The sequence below is a fragment of the Chelonoidis abingdonii genome, chromosome 23 (genome assembly GCF_003597395.2).
Source record: "Chelonoidis abingdonii isolate Lonesome George chromosome 23, CheloAbing_2.0, whole genome shotgun sequence".
In the NCBI taxonomy this organism is placed as follows: domain Eukaryota; kingdom Metazoa; phylum Chordata; order Testudines; family Testudinidae; genus Chelonoidis; species Chelonoidis abingdonii.
In genome coordinates, this window is record NC_133791.1 from 6,606,421 (window position 1) to 6,623,205 (window position 16,785).

General features: G+C 40.9%; 2 protein-coding genes across 10 annotated transcripts in view; one reads left to right on the forward strand and one right to left on the reverse strand.

Annotated features, from left to right (window-relative positions):
• LOC116824630 (cyclin-dependent kinase 11B) overlaps positions 1-8,245 on the forward strand; it is a 35,926-nt gene extending 27,681 nt beyond the window's left edge. For 7 of the 9 annotated variants that reach the window (XM_032780044.2, XM_075060253.1, XM_032780041.2 and 4 more), the window contains one exon: positions 964-2,829. In XM_032780044.2, coding sequence (XP_032635935.1) covers positions 964-1,056 — 93 coding nt within the window. In that variant the 3' untranslated portion in view covers positions 1,057-2,829. Of the gene's footprint in view, positions 1-963; positions 2,830-2,941; positions 3,012-4,231; positions 4,287-8,070 lie in introns of those variants that run through there. The other 2 variants (XR_004373668.2, XM_075060252.1) reach the window with 2 other exon arrangements.
• Positions 5,883-16,785, reverse strand: part of MMP23B (matrix metallopeptidase 23B) — a 26,087-nt gene continuing 15,184 nt past the window's right edge. The window contains exons 6-9 of the mRNA XM_075060396.1: positions 11,207-11,448; positions 9,344-9,454; positions 8,032-8,158; positions 5,883-6,911 (exon numbers count right to left, since the gene is read on the reverse strand). Of these exons, the coding sequence (XP_074916497.1) occupies positions 6,737-6,911; positions 8,032-8,158; positions 9,344-9,454; positions 11,207-11,448 (655 nt within the window). The 3' untranslated portion in view covers positions 5,883-6,736. The remainder of the gene's footprint in view (positions 6,912-8,031; positions 8,159-9,343; positions 9,455-11,206; positions 11,449-16,785) is intronic.

The following is a 16,785-nucleotide window of genomic DNA, read 5'->3' on the forward strand; positions in this document are numbered from 1 at the left end:
GCGGATTGGCAGAGGCCCTGGAGGTTTTTCGCCTTCCTCTGTAGTGTGGGGCATGGGTCGCTTGCTGGTGGATTCTCTGCAGCTTGAGGTCTTCAATAACTCAGTCATGGTTAGGGCTTGTTATAAATGTGTATGGGTAGGGTTTTGTGGCCTGCCTTGTGCAGGAGGTCAGACTAGATGATCATATTGGTCCCTTCTGACCTATGAGTCTGAAATCATTAGATTTACTAGCAAGTTCATTGTTCTTAAAAAGTGAATGTGGCAAGCGTGGTGGCATTTTGATCATAGATGAAGACTGAAGTCCCATGCCTGGTAGATTGCAGGCACCAAGGTGCAGGGGGAATAGTCCATAAAAGCTAGAGAAAAGTGAGGCTCGTACCCTTTCCGCTTTCTGGGCTTCCTATGTTCCAGTTTGCTAAGCTTGACTTGAGAAGTCATAGCCATTTGGATCCGCTGCAAAATCTCGTTCATTGTACTCTTCAGACTCCTCATTCAGAGCTACCTTCTCTCCCTTCCCAAATCCCGTATATGTTAGATGATACATTTTATTGGTTGTGCTCAAGCTTCTTTTGATCACCTGTGAACAGACTGACGTAAGTTTCTATATCCATAATTTTGAGGGTGTAAAATCGCAAATGGCAGATGTGCCCAAACTTGGTTTGATCAGTTGGCTAATGTGCTGATTTACCAATATAGATAGTGCAGTCACAATAGTTTTTGTATGCTCAGAGATAAAGGCACAGAAAAACAAGCATTCAAAATAGGAAATTATAATGAAGTCCTTTTGGAAATATAGCCCTGGAGTGTTGATTAAATAACATGAATAAAACTCCATTAAATTTAACATGGTATTTCCTGTATCTTACACATAGTATGTTCACTTTGTTTTTATTGTAGTGTTAGAACAGTGAGACATAACGTTTCTTTCTTATAAACAGATGAATTATATATTCGTTTTCACAGGGTGATGATGATCTGAAAGATACAGGTTTTCACCTGACTACCACAAATCAAGGAGCATCAGCAGCAGGACCAGGCTTCAGCCTCAAGTTTTAAACTTAATATGAGGAGGGAAAAAAGACAGAGCTTTGACTTCAACCATGCTGTTGATGAATGGATTTCAATGTGCTCCAGTTTTGTTCTTCGCATCAGGAAGACTCTGTTTTACACAGAAATAGCCAGATGTCATCTTGCTGGATGTGGAATATAACTGCTGCATTTCATTCAGGGGACTGGAATGAATGAATCCGAAACGCCAAGGATCATTACAAAAATTCAAAAAGGAAAACTTGAAGTACAATCTCGGAACTGGTTTTGTTTTTTTACTTTTTAATTTTTTTTGCTTGTAAATTTGTAGAATTAAAATCCATTTTTAATTGTTTAACAGTGTGAAGGATTTCATTTTCTTCACCTGCATCAGACTTGGATGGTGGTGGCACTAAATCTTCTAGAGAGGAAACTTAAGAGATTTTTCTCTCTCCATCATCCCCATTTGTGCTTACACAAATTGAAGCATATTGTCAGCACAGGTAGAAAAGCTCTTTTGTAAAGATTATCATCTGTTTGAATTCAGTTGCTTATTTGAGCAAGAAACTCCAAAAGGCATTTCTGAGGTGTCCCTCCTGTTCTGTGCTTAATGCTTACTGACCTTTTTTGAGAGCACTGATGGCCCCAAGTGGTTTCTGATGGATTGACCACTTCATTGTATGTATATATTCACAATGGCTGTGGTGCAGAACAAGAACTGCAATATTTTATAAATCAAAAAGATTTAAATCTTATTTTCTATAGGTTGTCTTGTTAATGTCTCCCTTTTTTTCCCAAAAAGAAAAGGTAGGTGTACTGAATTTACAGTGCTACCTTCCATAGGAATTGTCCTAGAATGTCGTACTCTTACGTGTTTCTAATTTATAACTGAGATGTCAGAAAGGAATACTATAAAAAGTTGGATGTTCATGCAGTTAGAATTGGGCTCCAATCCAGTAATGTGCTTAATCTGAATGATATGAGTAGTCCCATTGATTTCAGTGTAACTATTCATGTGCTTAAAGTTAAGCATATTAAGTGCTTTGCTGGATCAAAGCCTTCGAAACAGGATTTTTAGAGAGATTTGGAGGAAAATAGAAATGTGTAAATTGTATAAAATATTTTCTTAGGCCTAATTTTCTAATTTGCAGTGAAAGGGGGTTGGGAGGGAGATTTTTAGTCCTGTTATCTGTGTGCTTCTGAAACATGCTGGATTTTGGCAAGATTGCACTGTATTAGGCATATGTGGCAGTTAAAATGTATGGAAAAGCAGACTCTGTACTACATGTCTCAGACTGCAGAGCAGGAGAACATTTGGCAGTGACCTGCGCAATAGCTGATAAAGGATTAAAAATGTGACTTTATATTGTGTCAGGCTCCACTGTAAAGTTTGCACATCATAACTTTTGTATTTTCCCTTGGCAACAGCCACCCATCGACATTGCACATGGAAAAGTCTGATTCCCAGCAACACAGGATTATTTATAGACAGATTTTTTAGTAAAACAAATTTAAAGCTGGATTAAGATGGGAATTTGGCCTGGTTTTGAAAAGTGTGTCGTTCCAGTGGAGGAGAATATTGCTACTTGCTTCTGTGGAATGGCATTCCAAATGGTCTGCCTTGGCTTACTGTAACAAGCAAAGAAAACACGTAATCTTAATTCAAATGTCTGTTTTTCCATATGGAGTGCTTACTGTGTATGATCCTAGTTCGACTTGTCCATATAAAAAAAGATGATTTTTTTATTTTATGTTCTTGTACCCTCAAAGTAGCTAAATCAATATTATAAAATTGAGTCCTAAGTTTATTTGCACTAAATCCATTTTTTTCTTCTTACAAATGTATTAAAATTAGTGAAATGCTAATCATGTTTTCCCAGCAGTGACTGACACTTTCTTTTTTTTTTTTTTATAGGCCCTACATATACATTTCAGGTGTGACTGGTCAGGTGTTTTTCTGTATTAGAGCTGGGCCTTTAAGAGGGGTAAGTTTGTTTTTTAATCTTACTTAAGCTCTAAAATATGGTGAGAAAATACTTTGAAGACAGTTTGTTCAGGGAATGTAATGTTGAATTGGTTTGAAACTACTCTTTTCAAGCATTTGAATTCAGTCTGATGGTGTGTTTCCATAAGCTTTCAACACTGGCCCCTGTGCAGATTCTACTCTGTGAGCATGAGAGGAAATAGCAGGACTTTATCCTCAATGTGCAGGCATTACAAGAGTAGAGTAATCAAATTTCACCTCTGCTGTTATGAAATTTAACTACATTTCTTACCATGAGAATATAATTCCACCATGGTGAAGTGTTTTCAGTATCAAAGCTGGGTGAGAGGAATGGGAATACAAGGCTTTTAAATATCTGATTTTCCTATATTGTGCAAAGTTGGGAGGATTGGCATTTGTTTGCTCTTTGAAGGCCTGAAATATTTCTAAAAAGTGCTTGCTTGCATTTCTTACTTTTCCAGGAAGATGCTATCAATGACTAGAAATTTAGTAGGTTTGTTGGCGTGGTTTAGCTATTGGTGCGCTGTGCCTACCCCCTGTATGAATGGCATCTAGGTAATATGGCAGGGCTGGATGGTTTGCTGGTGTGTAGATCCTTGCCTTTGCTAAGCAAGCCACTTCCTGCCTTCCCTCCTCCACCATCCATGTGAGCAACAGCCAGCCTCTCTCTGTGGGAAAACAGCTGAGCAGAAGACTTTAGCGCTACAGGAAGCCTGTAAACAAAATACTCATCTCTCCACAACTGTTAGTCCTTTGGGATCTACTCTCTCAGAACCCCTGTGACATGTCATGGGAGCAGGGGTCTTTGTTAATCCCTAGTAAAGGCCTGTGGTGATATTCCTCCATGACTCCACTCTTGGGAATGTGTTTCTGTGACACACTATCAAAGCAACTTAGATACACTAATGAATTCACACCCCTCTTGGGCAGGGGAAACATCCACCTATTACAGATGGGGAGCTGGGGCATAGAGAGATTGACACAGCCAAGGTGTCACAGGAAGCTGGAGATGATAGATTGAAATCCACACTGAGTGATGGGTGGAAAATTGTAGCTCCTCTGTCTCAAACATGATACAAGGCAGGGACTTTTAGCAAAACATTTGATGCAGTAGGGTCTCAAAGTGAGATTTAGGTGTAAGCTGATGCTGACCCCCCAGCCCCTAAAAAGAAAAACTTATTTTTCCTTTTCCCTCTTCAGATCTTTTCTTGTCTCTGTCTGGGTAGATGAAAGTTCACTTTCACCTCACAGCGCTGTAAGTAACCTAAGAACATTTTGGTTATAACACTGATGGAATCAAGCTGGTTCTGTAATTTTAAAGATGTCTATTTTGACATATCACATGTGGTTGTTAAATTAATCCTGAAATTTGGGAAAGAACCCTAGTTACAGCAGCAGTTAGTGGGAGAAAAACAATCAAAGTATGATAATTTCCCTGTGCTCCACCAGTCACCTCAGTAGGGGCCAGAGTGTCTGTCCTCATGCTTTTAAATTCTTTCACATCCCCTATTCCACTCAAATGTCTGAGCCACTCAGCAGCTGGGGGAAATATTGTTCCTGTAATATACTTGGGCACAATGAGGCAGTGGAATGCCTACCTTCTAGAGCTATAACAGTATAGCTAAGGGATGGATTATGGTAGTATAAACCCCTCTGGACACTTTTCACAGTTTAGTACATGTCACTTTTATACCAGGGTAAACTGCCCTGTAGACGATTTATTCTGGAATAATTGTATCTGTTGTCTCTTTCAACACACACAACTGCTGGTCTTCTCTAGATTATCATCCAGCCTTTGAATTAATTGTGTTGTCTTTCCTGAAATGGACACAAGCATGGTCTGAGAGAGAACTGCTAGGACAGGTGTTCTTTAGAGTTTATGGCAAGAAAAATGCATCAGAGCCAGGGATTAGTGTGGGTTTATTTACAATCTTTGTTACCTCCAGGAAAGGGGTAAAACTCCCCCTCAGTTAAATGTGAATGATGTTTACAGTTGCCAAATGTAAAATAATGAGGCAGGGTAATAAATATGATGGGCCTTAGAAATATTTTAAAATATGGGCAGGAAATGAGTCTTGGAAATGTATGGCCAATGGGAAACTTCTAGGAAAACAGCGATGTCTAAACTGCCCAGAATGGTAGCTAGCAATGAAATATGGCAGTGGAGAAAGCAAAATGTGAGCTTCTGGGCTGAGTAGTCAGAAATGGTACATCTGTAGCCCTAGATGACAACATGTCTCACCTGCCACTCCGTTTTAACAAGGGAAACACGGTCCTGCTTTGGTGTCTTTAAGATGAGTTGCACTTAGAGTTTTCAGCACCTCCATAATATTACTGATGATGGGACTGACTTGGGAGGAGACTTATCCAATTCTTCCTCAGGGCTTGCAAAGTACAAGGATGAAGCTGAGCACAAGAAAATTTAGGCTGCAGGTCACAGGGGAAAAAAAATCCACCTGAAGGGTAAGGTCTATTTGACTGTAGAACACCAAGGGCAGTAGTGGAAAGCCTACTTCTTGAGTCATTTAAAACAGGACAGAAAAAACTTGTTGCAGGGGTAGTGGACTCCCTGAGCTAATAGACTGGGGAGAGGGAAAAGCCTTCTGAAAGAAGGTAGTTTGCATTCTAAGCCAGCTGTACAATGGAAGTGCAGTAATGTAAGAAATTGTACCACATTCCTTCCCCCACCAATATATAGGAACTAAGATGAACAGGGCCCACCCACATCCTTGACTGGGGTAAAGCAACTTAGCTCCACTGCAAACAGAGCTATGTCAAATTTAAACTGGCTAAGGCTGTGTCTTCTAGTTAATTCCATATTGAACACTTATTTACAGTAATAGGTTAAGTTCAGCTCAACTACTGTTTACTTTGCAATGATGTATGCATTAAATCATTTTTGTCTAGAAACAGCAAAGCCCTGTTGAGGGGGAGGGAGGGAAGGTTGTCCCATTACTCATCAGATGTTTACTTGATTCAAGAAACAAAAGCATTTCCATAATTGTTTTAGTGATTTATTGGTAATCTAACACTGACATTTGATAAAGTCTTGGAGGCTACAGACAGAGGTAAACAACACATTGTGATAAATGCAAACCACAGAAAAATGTATAGGGGAAAAGATGCATTCCCTGGCTATTTTAGTTGTATAACATTTGGAATCAGAAATTTCCTCTATAAAAATGAGTTTGTGGAAAAAGCTCATTCTAGAGTTAGACACCCCCCTTTACTCCTTCAGTGCTTGAATAACAGCATCTATGGAGAATATAGCCAGGCATCAGTCTTTTGTTTCAAGCCCCTCTAATGCTATATATTGGCATTTTAGGAAGTTATTTAAATACAAAGAAATGCTTGACAAACCCTGGAACATTAACCACTCCTTTTTTAAATCTAAATCCAGGTTTCATTAATCTAGTTAAGGATTGTAGATCATTTAAAAACTAACCAATTACCTGGGTCATCTTGGCTTCAAGATTTTTTTCTCTCTTGCAGCAGAATATACTTGATAAATTTGTAAATAGTAAACTCATGGAGGAGAATTTTTCCAATGATCAGGTCCCAGTGTCCAAGTTTCTTGCCCAACCACTGGTAGCAGCTGATTTCTATGGTGGCTGCTCTGCTGGAGGTTAAACATAAAATGCTGAAGAGGTTGGGTTTTTATCAAACATAACTAGCAGTAACTGAAGTCCTCATTCAAGACCGTTGTTAGTGCCTAACCCTAATCCTCCAGGAATAGGTAGTCAGGATTCTTTGCCTTTTCTTCACAATGCAGGTATAGGTTCCTTCATTAATTGCATTGGCAATAATGCTCATGTGGTCATCATTTAAGGCTAAGTAACCAGGATATGAGTATTCCAGAAGCTCCTTATCTTTATACCAGCTGTCATAAGAAAAATGGTGAAAATTAAACACATAGCATAGATCTAAGTGCATTTAAGGGGCTTGTCAGTAATAAGAATTTGTATTGCACAGACAAGACCAACTTGAAATGTAGATTAAACTTCAAAAGCTTCTACCTCCCTAGGGATTTAGGTGCCACTGCTCAGCTGTTGCTTAAGTTTCCAGTGATAAGGCACTTTAACCTGTTTGGATGCTTTTGAAAATCTGCCTTGTTACCTGATTCCCATTGAAATCAGTGGAATTTAGGCATCTAAACTGCTTAGTGCCTATCTGCATCTTTAAATACATTTGAAAATTTTAGGCCTAGTTAGTTTTATAAGTAGGACCCTGTTTGAGTCCTGGCAGTATTTGTGATTTTACCATGTTTAAAAAAAAATTCTCACAGTAGCTGTCAGGTGAAAGACACAGCCCTGTCATACACATTGTACCCAAGCTGGGAAAAAAAAAAGATTTTTTCCCTTCTAGTCTTTGTTACTTGCCACAATAGGTTGAGAGAAGTATTAATTTTATAGATTCATCAATTTAAGGCCAGAACAGACCATGATGATCTACTGTAACCTCTAGTATAACATAGACCAGAAACTTTCCCTAGGGGTGAGAGAGAGACTTGTTACTACTATTTATCTGATAGTGTCAGACTCTGGGATATTTAAAACCAACAATACCCATGTGCAACACTAAGTGCTGCAGTCTCATAATCAGCAGTAAAGCATCCCGGGGGGTTAAATTTTACATTGTTTCTTGTGCTCTCTCATCTGTTTGTCTCCACCTGTTTTCTCATGAGGGATTGTGTTTTTGTTCTTCATAGCAGCATCTCACGCTGACAGGGGCTCCTAAACACTACTGCAATACTAATAACAAACGATCCATTGTAGTTTTAATGGCTATAAAGAGAAACCTTAAGTCCATAGGTCTTAGAGTAAATTGCTACTTTGTAATGTCACTTCCGTAAGGAAAAGTGTTCTGAACACTGTTCCAGTGAAATCACTTCTTATTCAAAGAAAAAAACTCATCTCAGAACATTATTTCTAGATGTCAGATATCGTTTTGTCTGTAAAATGCTGTGTCCCAAATGATTGGAACAGGGGAAGAACACTTACTAAACTTTGCCTTTTTTATGAATAATCTTCTGTCCACAGCGAAAGGTGACATTTCTGCCTTCAGGAACGATCTTGGTTTTCATCCTGAGTGGAGGAGGAGTTGGCGCTACAGTTGGAAAAGGGAATTCTGTCCACCAGAAGGAAGGGAAAAAAATAGTTAAGTCAGTTCAGCAATGCTTTGCAATGGGATAAAGATAACAGTATTTCTGAGGAACCACATTGCCTTTTTGATTTCCTTTTCTGTATAGTAGTTCTTCAAAGCTTCCTCCTAAATAAGCAAGTATTGGAAAGACATTACTTTTCATAATTTCTATATGCAGATAACATCCTCTCAGTGCATTTACATGGCACAAGATGACATTGGCAGACTTCTTTCTATCAGCACAGCCTTGCCAACACTTGTGATTTTAGTGCAAGTCTCATGATGATTGGGGGCAGGAGGCACCAGGCGAGAAGAGGAAGATTTAAAATCCTAGGTCCTGGATTCACATGAGAATCTTTACAGAGAAACAGTTTACATAAAATATAAGCACTGTCATTGAAATGCTGTTCTAAGACACATTAGTGTGAACGGAAGTACACAACCCAAGTGCCCTCTTTCCTTTGGTCCAGGCTCACAAATGTGTTCCCCCTGCATTGTAGCAGGCACACTAAAGCAGCAATGCCTGTTAACAGGCATGATTGACACCCAGTATGCAAGTCCAGCATTAACTCCAATGACCTGCTTTTTCCTCTCTATTCCCCCATCTTATCTGAGAGAGACTGAAATTTGTTTAACAAAGCAACTACCAGCTTGCAGATTTCCAAAGGGATGGGTTAGATATAGAGGGACAACTGCAGAGCTGATGCAGACAGTATAAGTTAGTCCAACCAGCTTTAGCTCACAACTTTCCACCTCCTACCACATTGTCATGTAAGTTATGCCACCAAATACCTCAGCTCCTGAGGGCAAAATCCAAAGGTATCTCCTTCAAGAGGATCTGATAGGGGAGGGAAGCAGTACAAGGCACATGAAACATTTATATTTTCACAGCCTCTCAGGGCACTGGAATGTTAGATAGGAGGAGGGAACACTGACCAGGACAGCAGACTTTCCCATACTCTAGAAAACATGCCCTGGTGTCTTAATGTCCACATCCTGTGGCTGAAATGCAATAGGCAAAGCAAGGGTGTTAGGGGTATCACTCATTGCTGAATTATTTGGTCTGAAAGAGTCTTGTCATTTGTCACTAACATTCAGATAGATCACACAATTTAACATTGTCCCTCTATCAACTCTTATGACCCTTAACCCCGGAAGAGGAGCTGATACCGTAGCAGAAGTCACAGCTGGACGGACAGTGCTTTTTCATCCACTTCCTACGAGTCTCACAGAAACCTTTCCGAGCCCATGATGGACATACGAATAGTCTGTCTGTGCAGCCTGAAATGAAAGGAAAGGAGACAAAGTATTAAAAGGACAAGTGCCAGTTCTGAATGTGAAAGAAAGTGACACTGGATCACATTGCGCAAGTGTGTTTTGCCAGGGGTGGGAATCAGCCTAAAATAACATTGGAAGTATGCGCTTTCCTGTATTTACATTAACAACCAACATGAAGTGAATGAACTAGGCTGGACTGTCAGTGGAACTGTGAATTTGCCCCAGCTGAAAGTCTGATCCCATTGACTTCAATGGAGCTGTGACACCAGCTTTGGCTCACTGTTCCTTAATGTCAGTAGACAACGTGTGTCATAGGTTTCCTACTCAGATCTGAACCATAGAGTTCAGAACATAAGATGCTAGCATGAAACCTCCAAGCTTAATTACCAGCTTAGATCTGATATTGCTGCCACCAGATAGGAATTCTAGTGCATGCCTCACTCTGGTCTCCCCAAAACCTTCCCTGGGGGACCCCAAGACTCAGATGCCATGAGTCTCACAACAAAGGGAAATAACCCACTTCCCTTCTCCCTTTTTACCTCCTCCCTGAGTTACCCTGGAAGATTACTGTACTTGTCCTCTCTGTTTTGTAATTCCAGGAGTTTAATTCCCTTCCCCCCTTCCACCAATTCCCTGGTGAGCTGCAGGCTCAATCCCCTTGAGTCCCGACTAGGAAAAAATCCAACAGGTCTTAAAAAGAAAGAAAAAATACACATAAATGGGCTCTGTATCAAGATGACAATATACAGGGTCAATTGCTTAAAAGAAAAAATGAACAAACAGCCTTATCCAAAAAGAAATACAATTTAAAACATTCCAGCAACTACACACATGTAAATACAAAAAAAAACACAATATAAGCGTATTGTTTTTCTACCTTTGTACTCACAACTTGGAAACTGAAGATTAGAAACCTGGAGATAGAAAGATTACTCGCAGAGACACAGACAAAAGACACACACCCAAAAATTCCCTCTCTGAGCTTTTAAAACTCTGGTTTCCTGATTGGTCCTCTGGTCAGGTGTTTGGGTCCCTTTGTTAACCCTTTACAGGTAAAAGAAACATTAACCTGTAGCTATCTGTTTATGACAACGTGCCAGTCTGGCACAGACAGCTGTGCAGTGCAATCTCATTTTGAGCATTGTCATGATAAATAATGGTGCCCAAGTTAAGCTAGCCCTCCTCCTGCACCCCAGTTTGGTTTGTGGGTAGGTCTTGCTTTGTTCATATTGCCTTCCCACTCTGTAAATATGCCTTAGTCTCATTTTCTGCCTTCCCCTCTGCAAAGCTCTAAATTTAGCAAATGTGCAAGTGGCAGTGGAAACCACAGCTCCTGATCCATACATTGAAGGAACAAGACTTTAGGTTTCAGGCCTGTCAGTCTCCTACCCATCATAAGCACAGTATTTTTGCAGATGTGAGGGGAGTGGAACATTTCCTCTACCCACTCCCATTTGCTTCAGCATGAAATTTACTAACACATTTCAGGACATGCTCACTTCTGCCTTGGCTAGACTCCCTCTGACCTGTTGGGGTAGCATAAGTCGTCAACTTGCTGCCAAAAACTCTTTGCTTGTGAAATCAGAGCCCAATCTGGTCAAGTGCAGACCACCCAGCAACTCCCATTGAAGCCATGATAGGTGTCAGGAAATCAGTGCTGCTCAGGAGCGGAGCAGGCCTTTAGTCTGGTGTTCTTTACACTAACAGCTACAAGAAACAAACCCTTTCCTCTCCTCTCCTCTCCTCTCCTCTCACCGTAGAGCCTGTGAATCCCCCAGATGTCATCCTGGGAGATGGTCTTTTTCCCAGTTAAAGTGGCATTGATGTGCATCAAGGCATTAGAGTTCAGGGAGTGCATGAGTCCCAGGGCATGTCCAATTTCATGAGCTGCTACGTGTACCAGGTCTGTAAGCCAAACACCTGAGAGAGGAAAAGAACAGCAGCAGAAGTTACACAGCATGGTTCTGTTCACTAACCTTAAAGTGCAACAATGGATTCAGCTCAGGACACCATTGCAGACTTTGTTCTGACAGTTAGCAATAGTTTTATCTACCCTGTGGATTTGTCCCAGTTCTATCTCCGATGCATCAGCAGTGGATATTTGCACCAACAGCTCCTACCCTGGTTTCATGCACTGTGCAAACAGTTTACTTTAGAGCTGCTACATTTGTGGCTGAAATCAGGACAAAACCCCAGCATGACCAGGCCGATGTGTTCCTGGCAACATTCCCCCATGTTATTCCCACAGCATCATGCTCTAACTAGGGATGAAACCATTAGCCATTTACCCATGTATAAAGCACACTGTTTTGATTGTTCTCCATACACCTGGGGATAAAACTCCTACAAGGCAGGTTACATTTTTGTTGTACTGACCTTAGCATCCCCTTAAGATGTAGAATTGAACTGCAACTTCTTGGTAGTAACTTGGAGACTTAGTAGCAGGGACGGATAGATTTTACCAGAAAGATGGTTATAATCATTTACCCATAAGACAGGCCAGAGAATCTCAGCCAACAATTTCTGCATCAAGTCAATTTGTGGTTGAACTAGAGCAGCTCTCAGAGAAAGATGGCATTTTGCAAATTTGCTTAATGCGTTAAATGGGAGTCTCTGGAAACGCTTGTTTACCTTTGTTTGTTGGCTGTTTCTCAAGGCACCTTTGGATGGCAGATGAGAGAATCTTTCATCCCTGTCTATTGTGATGTTAATTTGCATCAGACCACCCAGATAGTTCAGCCCTCCTGAAGAATCATGTGTCTGAGGAGCACCATGTGCTTTACAAACATTAGTGAAGTCAGACTTGCAGCATCATCAGTATTGTCATCACTGTTTTGCAGACAAGCAAGTAGGTGCAGGGACTGGATCTCCTCTCATTCAAACCACTGCAAATCAATGGAGTTACATTGCTGTCAAACCAGTGAGAGTGGAAAATCAGGTCTAGGGTGTTTGTGGCAGAGCCAGGAATAAAATTCAGGTCTCCTGGCTTCCTGTCCCAGGCCTTAGCTACAGAACCATCCTTTGTACCCTATGAGACTTTGGAATGAAGATTTTAACTGAATTGTGACATACAGCTCTTGTCCTCAGCTAGGAACTTTTAGCTCTTCAGTTCTCCTCATGCTCTGAATCCTTGACAGATGTACCCTGTTCCTCACTTGGTACCTATCATTCCTGACATGGCTAAGAAATTTACTGCAATATCTTGTTACCTCTAAATAACTTTTAGGGAGCTTCATGGTTTGTGCTGATATCTTTCTGGACTCCGCCACCTTCTTAGGGGGCGGAGGGGGAATGACCCACTCACCCACTGTAACTACTGCAAACCAAAACGCTGTTAATGGTGTACCAGCAGCAAAAAAAAACAAATAACCCGTTGATAAGTATATGATTTGGTAGCTAGCAGACAACACCCATAAAATATGGACATCTGATTTTTATCATTGCCAGATCACTGCCATGGAATGCATTTAATCTGCAGCTCAGAGTTTGTGTGCGTTTTGTTCCTCCCCCCAGTACAAATGTGTTAGAGAATCTTGTAACGTGACCATGCTCGCTCCATCTCTCTGTGAATATACGTTGACATTCCTGCTTTAAATGCCTTACAAACAACCTTCATCCCTGGAAGGTTTGTCTGGGTTTTGCTCTAGTTTTTATTTCCTTGTGCTTTAAAATATTCTTACAAGTAATTTTGGATCATCATTGAAATTCTCTCCCCCAGCTGGTTTCATAACCTTGTTGTGTGAACTGTTTATTTGGTTTGTTGTTTCTATAGCTCTGGAAGCATGTGAGAGACTTTGCAACAGGTTAAAATAAGAAGTCAAAATAAATGCCCCAAAAATCCTTGTCCTGAAGATGTAAGAATAAGAAAGTGCTTGAAATAATTCTGCAGTGGCAGGGGAAAGGATTAGGGGTGAAATTCACTCCTGTGCAGAGGGCCAGCACCAGACCCTATACATCATTTAATTCCCACCTTACTTTAGCAGTAGGATATAGAGTCTTTTCACTGAAGGCAACAATTGAGATGCACAGTGACTAATGAGCTGTAAGCCACTGGACAAGTGTCCACATTAAAAAAAAAAATTACCCAGGCTAACTGCAGAGACTGAACTCTCTGGGGGGAGGGATAGCTCAGTGGTTTGAGCACTGGCCTGCTAAACCCAGGGTTGTGAGTTCAGTCATTAAGCCACTTAGGGATCTAGGGCAAAATCGGTACTTGGTCCTGCTAGTGAAGGCAGAGGACTGGACTTGATGACCTGTTGGGTCCCTTCCAGTTCTATCCCCCTCTCCAGAACAGAGCGGATATTGGCAGGAAGTTAGGAGAATCTCATGCTGCTGCTGCACTCAGTCTGACTTCCACCTTCAAAAGTGGTCCAAAACTGCCCAATTTTCAGCCAGACCCTTCCATTTCACACTGGCTAAGCACTCTGATGTTGTGTGGCTGCTGTAGGTGTAAATGGAAATTAGCTGGTGTAAAGGTCTGGGCTGGCCTTGTGCACAGCTGTGCAAGCCATCCCTTGTCTCCCCCCCCCTCCCCCCATCACTGCAGAACTATTTCTAGGGCTTTATCCAGTTTAACTATACAGCATGTTGCAAGTGCTTTCACCACTTCCCATGGGTGATTATTCTAGCCCAGTAACTCTCACCAGCAGGGTATTTTCCCTCTCTTAATTGTATCCCATTACTTCTAGCTGAACTACACTAAGGGCTCATCTACACTGGGAAAAATTGATCTGAATTAACTAAAACACTGTAAATTTAAAGTGGATTAGTTAAACCATATCAAATCTGTGTGGACACACACATTCAGAATTAAAGTGGCCTTAATTTCAAAGTGAACTAAACCAAACCAAGGTCACTTTAATTCTGAATGAGAGCATACATTTGGGGTTTTTAATGTGGTTTAACTAATCCACTTGAGAAGCTAATGCCAATTAAGGCCTTGTCTACCCTGTAGAGCAGGGGTAGGCAACCTACAGCACACAAGCTGATTTTCAGTGGCACTCACACTGCCTGGGTTCTGGCCACCGGTCTGAGGGGCTCTGCATTTTAATTTAATTTTAAATGAAGCTTCTTAAACATTTTAAAAACCTTATTTACTTTATATACAACAATAGTTTAGTTATATATTATAGACTTCTAGAAAGAGACCTTCTAAAAGCGTTAAAATGTATTACCGGCACTCGAAACCTTAAATTAGAGTGAATAAATGAAGACTTGGCACACCACTTCTGAAAGGTTGCCGACCCCTACTGTAGAGTTATATTGGCATAGCTACATTGGTCAGGGGTATGAAAAAACCACACAGCTATGACAATGGAATAAGGCTTTTGTCGACACAGCTGACATTGAGTACGTCTACACTATGGAGACTATCAACCATAGCTATGCTGGCATAACCCAATACTGTAGAGACAGCCCACACTGATCGACAGTAGCTACATTGAAAAAAGCGTTCTTCCATCAAAGAACCCCCAGTGTAGATGCAGCTACAGTGGCATAGCTACCTTGGTCAGGGCTCTGAATTTTTCCATATGTCTTGTAGCTATGTTGACTTAAAAGTTCAGCTTTTTGTTCAGGAACATGGCGTTCCTACCTGACAGAAAACCCTGTTCTGTCAGTGTCTACACTATGGGGCTATGCCAGTATAGTCTCTGTAGTGCAGATGTACCCTCTTCCCCAAGTGGCCCCATATAGATAAGCCATAAGTAATTCCTCTCTATCCTTGGTGTTCGCAATCTTTCACTTACATGTCAACTGTTTGGTCATGTTATGATCTTTTTTGTGAATTGAAAAGAGTGTGAGAGTGTGTGTGTGTGTAAATAAAATCTCAATATTTTTTAAAGCAACTAGAGATTTTGGGTGCCTAATCTGAAGTACTATAATGAGCCTGATTTTCAGGAAGAATAGAGCATTGCTCTCTGAAAAGTCAAGTCCCTCTAAGATGTCTCAAGTTGGAAATCCAAAATCACCAGTCACTTAAAAACGTTAGCATACATACACATGCACAGCTGTTGCATACATAATATATGTAAATGAATGTAATATTACATAACACGTGTTCTCACGCACACACAAAAGAGATAGAAGACCCTCTGCTAAAATGATAAACAGGAACACAGGATACATTTCTAAAGCTTCTCCTACCCTGCTTTTCTGGTAACAAATGAAAAACTTAACTTCAAAGAAATGTAACATTTGCCTTATGAAATGAGTTTGCTGATTGGTCAGGGACCATCTGCTTGTAATTTAATGTTACTTTAGACTTTTTTTTTTTTTTTTTTTTATAGTAACCAAGATATCTTTAGGTAGCCACAAGCTTGAAAATTACCATGTACGCAGGAAAGCTGGTTACAGAGGACAACAAAAATGTGAACCACCCTGCCAAGAAATCAAACGTAACATGGCCCTCTCCAGAGATAGCACAGCTGCTTGGACTGAAGCAAGTCCTGATTATTTACAATGTGGTTGGAGCCCACTGAATTACTCAGAAAGTGCTGGAACTGCCACCAAAAGGGGAATATTCCATGGCTGGAGTTCAGTCACAACAGCAGTACCAACCACCACAAAGAATCACACCAAACTTTCCTTTTGACTCTCCCAGTATCCGTTAAACAGTGAGAAAATCTGCACCTAAATAAAAGACCTAAGGCAGGGGTTCTCAAACCTGTCACACAGCAAGCCTCTGAGTGCAACCTTCCTTATCAATTAAAAACATTTTTTAATGTATTTAGCACCATTATAAATGCTGGAGGCAAAGCGGGGCTTGGGGTGGAGGCTGACAGCTCATGACCCCAAGGGGTCACAACTCCCAGTTTGAGAACCCTGACCTAAGGCAAATCTTGCTCACCTTACACAGAGTTCTACTCAAGCTGCTGCAGGTGGGTGGATATTGGCCTCTACAGCAGTAAACCCCTGATAAACAAAGTTATAAATTCCATACCATCACAGCCTCATGAAGTCAGTAAAGCCTCTCCTTCTGCAGACAGGATGGATATCAAAGCAATCCATCTAGCTACAGGTTCATCACCCCTTTCCACACACAGGAAAATGGATCATGGTTGGAAACATCTAAAGGCTTGAACTGATGAGGTGAAACACCTTTTATAAGTCAGTAGCATGTGCCACATTGGTCCATCAAAGGTGATATCTATCTAGAAAACAATGACACCTGCAGACTTATTTATGACACTGAGGCCAGGTCTACACTGCGACTTTAAATCGGTTTAATGGCCGATATACCGATTTAACACTGTATCCGTTCACACGACGTCGTCATTAATATCGAGTTAAACGGCTCCTTAAATCGATTTCGGAACTCCTCCCAAACGAGAGGA